This window comes from Medicago sativa, chromosome 1, assembly GCF_051527215.1.
Source record: "Medicago sativa cultivar Bolivia chromosome 1, Bolivia_mono, whole genome shotgun sequence".
Lineage (NCBI taxonomy): Eukaryota > Viridiplantae > Streptophyta > Magnoliopsida > Fabales > Fabaceae > Medicago > Medicago sativa.
Window position 1 is genome coordinate 17,401,878 of NC_140749.1, and position 7,917 is coordinate 17,409,794.

At 31.2% G+C, this 7,917-nt stretch overlaps 1 protein-coding gene and 1 long non-coding RNA gene across 2 annotated transcripts; one reads left to right on the forward strand and one right to left on the reverse strand.

Annotated features, from left to right (window-relative positions):
* Nucleotides 1–803: 803 nt before the first annotated feature.
* On the reverse strand, nucleotides 804–4,645 carry LOC146953207 (esterase-like). The gene is made up of 5 exons (XM_085708369.1): nucleotides 4,351–4,645; nucleotides 3,289–3,501; nucleotides 2,056–2,225; nucleotides 1,558–1,822; nucleotides 804–1,384 (listed from the first exon to the last, which is right to left on the reverse strand). The coding sequence occupies exons 1-5, from the start codon at nucleotides 4,616–4,618 to the stop codon at nucleotides 1,074–1,076; spliced, it is 1,227 nt and encodes a 408-aa protein (XP_085564495.1). The 5' UTR covers nucleotides 4,619–4,645; the 3' UTR covers nucleotides 804–1,073.
* Nucleotides 4,646–5,704: 1,059 nt separating this feature from the next.
* On the forward strand, nucleotides 5,705–6,872 carry LOC146953208 (uncharacterized). The gene is made up of 3 exons (XR_015008408.1): nucleotides 5,705–5,777; nucleotides 6,200–6,330; nucleotides 6,492–6,872. It is a non-coding gene; the product is annotated as an uncharacterized LOC146953208 (long non-coding RNA).
* The last annotated feature ends 1,045 nt before the right edge of the window (nucleotides 6,873–7,917 follow it).

Genomic DNA, 7,917 nt, shown 5'->3' on the forward strand with positions numbered 1-7,917 from the left:
TCAGCTCACCCTTTTTGGTCACTAATTCTGCATAGCTCACTAAACAAAGTCAAACTCTCTTAGCCAATCAGTTATTTGCAAAATACTTCCAAATTTTTGACTTGGCTCGCTTTGATCTCACTTGGTGAATTAGCCAAGACTATGTTTCTTAGTTCTTTTCCATCTCAAAGAACATCTTTAAGCACAAAAACTTACATAATGCATAAAAATAGATCTTAGTAGCTATAATGGCTCTCAAAATATCTAGTTTACTGATATTTGCAATAATGATTGGATTTTCTCTTATATTATTTGTAAAACAAGTTAATATGTGTATAAATACATAATTTTGGCATTTATCAACTCTCCTCAACTTAGAACTTTGTTTGTCCACAATCAATATGAGTCCTACAAAAAATATCTTAAAACAAGTTCAAACAATAATATATAAATATTTCAAGGTTTGTAATCAATCAACAATTTCAAATGTTTCATCTATGACTGATTCAGTGTTTGGAAAACTCAAGATCATAGTTTATAATTGTCCATTAATCAAAGCATGAATATTAAATATAGTAAGTAAGATTTCAAACTTTCCAAAATAACAATTAATTGATCAGAATCATAATATTTCACAAGTATTTTTTTTTTTGGTGTCCGGGGTTTGAACCCCGAACCTTGCTTATATTATGTATTGTCCTTATCAACTGAGTTAAGCTCACTAGACATTTCACAAGTATTTCAACTCAAGGGTGAAATGTTTCTCTCGATCTAAGCAATGTATTCACAACAAATCGATATTAACATACATTTCATCAAAAGTATCAAACTTGTCTTTATTAGGGTTGTAATGGGGCTAGACTTACAAAGAATATTTATTTTTCTGGAAATTTAAAAAGCTTAAGAATAAAAGAGTATTTATTTATTATGCATAACTATATATATTACACACTCTCTTTTATTTTTTACACACACCACACATTGGTGACTCTTTTAATTTACTCTTGAAAACTTCTTTTTATTTCTTTGCTTTTTGCTTTCTTCAAGGTTGTTTCTTTTAAATATTTTCCTTTCCTTCTTTTTCAACAAAATTGTCAAGGTAGTTTTCTTTTCTTTTTCTTTTCATAACCATCACACTTGACTCTTTTTCTTTTTCTATGACATGCCATGTTCAATGGAATAGGTGGATCTGAGAAAGCCCCAGTAGAAATTTGATCAAAGATAAATTTATTTGCTGCTTCTGTGTAATGAACTCCATCCCAAACTACTCTTATAGGTCGATTTTCACATGGACCTACTAATATTTTAGATCCATTGACCTCTATAGTTTGTCCACATGCTACAGTAGTGCTGTAGTTGTACTCCCCTCCAAAGCCACAACATGTAACCAATGGTTGCTCAAACCCTAGACACATATAAATGGTTCACTCAAGTATTTAGTGACAAACATCAAATTTATTTATAAATAGTTTTAAAGTGGTCATTATTAAAATCACTTTGATTAATAATTTCTATTTTTTCAAAAAAAAATGATTAAAAATGGAATCAAGAATGTGATAATATGATCCTTTTAATTACCATATTTTGCTGGGTTGCTAAAGAGAGAGTATTTGACAGAGTATATATCTACATATGTCATTGCAGCTTGAGGAAGTTCCTCACGAAGTTGGTCCACAGCTTCCTTCAACTTTAGGTTAAAATATTGAGCAACTTCATTATATTGCTTTGCACAACCATATTGATCCCTTTCAGCATATATAAATTTCAGGGAAATATAAGGAAGACAACCAATGGGTCCTGTGTTGTGTATCCAAAATGATCTAGCCCCCAAATTGTATAATGCCTGATCACAGTTCATCAATAACAACAAATTTTAGGACTATTTAGTAAAAAAAAAAATTAGGGCTAATAAGTATTCCACTTTCTTTGGGCATAGTATTTATTGTTGGTATAATAATTTTTAAAATAATTATATATTGATAAAAATAATAATTAATCCAGTTTAAAATTTGAATGAACTTTATAAAAAGGAACAATAAAATTTCTCAATTAAATAAAAAAAGGGTAATAAACTACCTTAACATTTATTGAGAAAATTTTAACTATTTCAGGCACATCAGCAGTGACTTGTTGTATAGTCATGCCTCGATAGAAGCCACCACCAAGATCATTTTGACCAATATCAATTGTGTAGAGGGCTTCATGAAAATACTCTTCTTTGGGCATCAAGCTTGCAAACACGCCTCCTATATTGAGAAAATAAAAATGGGTTAATTATGTTTCTAGTCCCTATAAAATAGCGACCTTGTAAGTTTAGTCCCTACTTAATTTTAATAGCATTTTTAGTCCCTATAAAAAAAATTTACTTATAATTTTAGTCCCTGCTAAAACAAAGTTTGATTAATTATCCTTAAACTCTTAAATTTTTGAACGATTTTTTTGAGACAAGATTAGAACACTATGAAAGGTTCGTTTACTAAAATTTAGAATTTTCTGACATGAAATGAATTAAATATGAATTTTTTAAAACGACAAAAGTTAAAGATAAAAAGTAATAAAATCTGGATGTAGAAATCAAATTTTGCGATAATTTTTTGCGGACGAACTTTTAGTAATGTTCTAAACATGTCTGCAAAAAATTGTTCAAAAATTTAAGAGTTTAAGCATAAATTAAACAAATTTGAATTGAGTAGGGACTAATACTCAGTGCAGAAAAACAAAATTAGGGACTAAAAATGCTATTAAAATTAAGTAGGGTCTAAACTTACAAGGTCGCTATTTTATAGGGACTAGAAACATAATTAACCCAATAAAAATTTGAATCAAAACAATGTAATAAAATGTTGGCAAGTTCTACAATGAATCACCTTAATAGGTACTATGATAGGTAGTCCATCCCAGGTTAATACCTAAAAATCGTCGAGACATTAACGACGAAAGACACTTCTCTACAAAAGTAAAAGTTCAACGAATATTCATATCTTATCCTCACGATTGAGACAATAACATGATCGATACCATTTTGATATTAAAAAAATAGGAAAAATAAAATATAACTTAAGTTTTGAGACTTAAATGTCTGATATTTTCTTGTTTGCAAATTTGACACTAAGTATTGTCTCAAACGGTCGTACAAAGAAGGACTATAAACTTTTACTTCTTAGGGTTGGCATCATTCATTGGTAGAGTTTCAAACGATTTTCAATTATTATTACACGATGGTCATTCTTAATCTTAATTAACTAAAATACAGTATATCTTAATCTTAATCTTTATTAATTTAATTGAATATATAAGATTTTTAATTACCTTGCTGTTTAATAAACTGTGTCCTAACTTTGAATTGTGCAAATTGAGCATACTGAATGCCAAGCAAGAATGGGCTTTGTCCATTCAACTGAGGTAAAATAATAGGCGTGAGTTTGATTGTTGATGATGCCGTTGCAAAGTTTCCTCCATGTGAGTAGTTTGCTCCCAAAGAATCAAGATATGCACTTAGAAACGGGAGTCCAAAACTATCAGCTGAAATTGCAAAATTATGGAAAAAATTAACATTGTATTAATTCATTAATTAACTTGTTGAAACATTCATTCAACAATGATATACAGACACTCCTCCTAACTCTCCAACACTCATTACAAAATTGATTTTATTTTTATGACTCTTAATTTTTTTATAACATCATAAATCTATCACATCACTACCTCTCTCTCTCTCTCTCTCTCTCTCTCTCTCTCTCTCTCTCTCTCTCTCTCTCTCTCTCTCTCTCTCTCTCTCTCTCTCTCTCTCTCTCTCTCTCTCTCTCTCTCTCTCTCTCTCTCTCTCTCTCTCTCTCTCTCTCTCAAGGTGTTTAACGGTGCATTAGTGTATACTTTTTTTTTTTTTTTTTTAAAATGTGTATGAGTGCTTCAAAACTTTACTCATTTATCTTATTTTTGTCAAATCAATATTGATCATTACACCATCTCGATTCATGCAATTCCCTGTCCATGTTTTTTATATAGACAAAAATTGTTGTAGTTAATTTGTCAGGGGAGGAGATATTTGTTACCACTGGGAATCGAATTATGACCTATTTGGTAATACTTCTTGGACGTTTCAAAGAGAACTCCTTTTACTTTGTGAAACATTACAAAGAAATAAATAATAAATTCATAACATTTCTTTTACGTTTCAAAGAGAACTTATTTTGCTTTGTGAAACATTAAAAAGCAATAAATAATGAATTAAAGGAACATGCATTTTTGTCTAGGGCAAAATATTGTAACATAGTTGAATCTGATGTTAGTGTAAAACAAATTTACTCTAGAGCATATCTTTTAAATCCATATACATAAAGTAGATAGCTAACAATGTTAACAAATAATTACCAATGAAATCAATGATTAATCTGCCATCAGAGGACCTTCCAGCAGGTCTATTGAAATAAGTCTCTCCATAAGGTGTTGGTGGTTGTACAAAGGCAGCAGCCATGCCACCAGTATCAGAGTTTGAATCACCAAAGTTAAATATGGCTGGGAAATTGCACTCATTGCCACTTCCATTCACTATGGAAGCTATAGATAAAACAATAAAAAATAACACAAGTGAGACATAAAACTTGTTTATGGTGACAAAATGCATTGTATTACTAGTCATTTTGTCGGTGAGTTACACTTATAAACAACAAAATTCATTGGAGGTGTATATATATATATATATATATATATATATATATATATATATATATATATATATATATATATATTGCTACTCATCGTACTCAATTGTAACTGCCAACCGTTTATTGTACTTTTCTTTTAAAACAAAACACGTTTATTGTACACTTTGAATTGAACCTACATGTTGTCAAAAAAATAAAATAAAATAGAACCTACATCTTATTTACTAAAGCTTATCCCTAAAGCTATTGGTAACTCTAATTTTTCCCCCTCACTTTTCCCTCCACTTTGCAAGCATTCACTCCTCCTAAGTGCTAATCCTAATCAGCATTCCACTATGGCTCTGTTTGGTAAAATTAGCTGATAGCTGATAAGCTAGTTGATAGCTTTTAGCTGATAAGCTAGCTGATAGCTTTTAGCTGATAAGCTAGTTGAAGTGTTTGGTAAAATTAGCTGATAGCTTTTGCTTTGAATAATAAGGGTAAATATGGAAGAAAAAATGAGAAGCTAAAAGCTACTTGAAGTAGCTTCTGAAAAATAGCTTATAAGCTCATGAAATAAGCTATAAGCTCGTTGTACCAAACAGAGCTAAAGTGTTACCAAACAGAGCTTTTTTTTGTCAAATGAGCTTATAAGCTAAAAGCTAAGACCTAAAAGCTCTTTTTTTGGGTTTACCAAACAGAGCCTATGTCTTTCAATTTTCCCTCCCACATCAGCTCTATATTCCCAATGTGGCTTTTGTGTTCTCTATGCATATTCAAAATTTCTATCTTTCCCATGGCCACAAAATTTCTCTCTTTCCCTTTGCCAACACTAACTATCTCTTTCCAATGTACTATATAGTTATTGAATGTCTATCCATCTTAAAAAACATGCACACGGCAACATATTCCTTACTTTCTCTCTAACTTCATTCCAATCCAGTCCTTCTTCTCTCTAACATCATCCATGAATTCATACACAGAGAGGACTGGCTTCGTTCTTCCATCCTAACCCCCAACTTCCAACAAACAAACAATCATGACTGAACACGGCAAACTCAAATCAATCCTTCTCCGGCCATTTCATTGAGACAAAGGCTAAAAAAGGAGTGGTGAAATGGATCTAACCAAATCAGGTTGATGAATTACAATAAGGTACATGTTTTTTCATCATCCAAGTTTTGATTAAAATATTCATGAATCTTATGTGATTAGATTTTACTTTATAGATTTCTACACTAATTATGTTTGATATATATAGCTATTTTTATAATCATCATGCTTATGATAATTTTAAGCTATTATCTTATGATGAAACAAAATTACATAGATTGATGCTTATTCCTGCATCAATGGCTTTATTTAACTTGAAATCTTCCTCATTTAGTTTTCAATGATTTGATAGCTACAAAGTTCGAAATACCATCCCTCATCAGTAATTAAACATATATGATTTTGGTTTGTTTGCTTCAAAAGATATTTGTTTGTGACAAATCCATGAAGGTAGTAGTTTTACCTGAAATTTAGTTATTTATCTTATGGACATTTGATCGGTATGTGAATTGATATGTGGATAGGTTACTCAAGATCTCCAAAGAAGTTATGCTCCATTATATCGATTGGATGGTCGTTGATTTTGTCGCAGAATGGCTGCTAAGAAAGAAGTAGAGAAGACAAAAAGTTACTACAACCAAATACAGTTTTTATGGTAATTACATCATTTTTTATAACTCTTATGCTGAAAAAAAATTTGAATTTATCTTTTCTTCATTCAAATAAGAATCTTTTAGGCATTTTGTTGTGTTAGTGGATAAATTGTAACAATCCTTTTGACTGACATGAGTGATAAATTTTTCTTACTCTATGCAGATATCATAAGCACTAACTATTATGCTGCTTTTAGTTTGCAAAATGGCCAAGGTACCAAGGTTCTACCTCATTACTGATTTTGTTCTGGTGTATAGAGCAAAAAATATTCATTTTTATTCTGATTTAATTTCAAAATTTGATGGGTTGGTTTCACTTTGGAAAAGGACCAATTTGCTTTGGTTATTGAATTGATTATTAACAGTAACTTAGAAACCTTCTCCTTGTTTAAGATGAGTTTTACTTTTATTCATGGTTAATTAGCAAACTTTGTTTAAGACACCAGTGAATGTGTATTGGATAGGCATTTTTGCCACTAGCAAGAGACAGCTAATAGGAAGATATGAGCATTAAACCACTTCACCACATCCTAAGATATGCCATTTAATCTATGCTTAGATAGTCATATACCCTTATTGAGTGATTATGTTCAGTTCTTTTTACGTCACAATTTGCGCATGACAATTTCTGCACTTTCCATTAAATTATGGACAGATTGGAAATTGACATTATTGCAATGTCAGTACAAAGAGAAGATTTTGCGCATTTCAACTCCAACACAGAAGTTACTGTAACTAATGAATTAATCTCTGTCCCTGCAGAATTAAAATGAAACATACAATGGCTTGCATAACTTCTTCCCTATGGTTTGGAGCTTATCAGCTTATCCTCTGTAACTTTAGGTTTGTGAATCAATTATTTGTGACACAAACATCTAAATTAAGCATCAATTATTTGTGAGTAGTATATGAAGTTTATTTTTCTAGAAAATATCAATGCTTTTAAACCAAATAGGTGTTTATGTGTCAATTCCTTTTTGTGAAATATGTTCACGAATTGTATTTCTTACAAGGCCTTTGAAATTTCCACTATTCCTTTTATTCCAAAACTCTTAGAAGACATGGACTTAAGAGGTCAGGACATTGTTACTCTATATGGTGGGCACATCATTGTATGTTACTTTAACAAAAAAAAAAAAAAAACACCAAGTTGCTTATGACATTAAGGCGGTGTATATCCAAGTCATAAAGGGTTTACATGTAGTGGTTTGGTAGTTGTAGCCTGTAGAACTTGACTGTCTGGCCATAGGAGTTTGAACTTTTACTGAATCTGGTGTTTTTTCTGGGTGTTTTATGCATACTTCAACGCTGGTTCAAGGTAATTTTCTGCATATCTCGGACTGAGTTTGAGGTAATTCTCTGCATAGTTCAGAGCTGGTTTTCCGCCGCTGGACTGCTGTGGTGCAGCAGCCACGTTGTGGCATTTCTTCCAACCCTAGGTTCTGATTAGTATCATTGTGTTCCAGCTGCAACATATTGGTTTTGTTTTCTGCTCTTTGCTTTGGTCTTCAAGTGTTTTGGTTTATTTTACAGATTTTTGTTGTCCGTTTTAGCTGGATGTATTGGTCTCTTTTGATATTGAAAAGGTT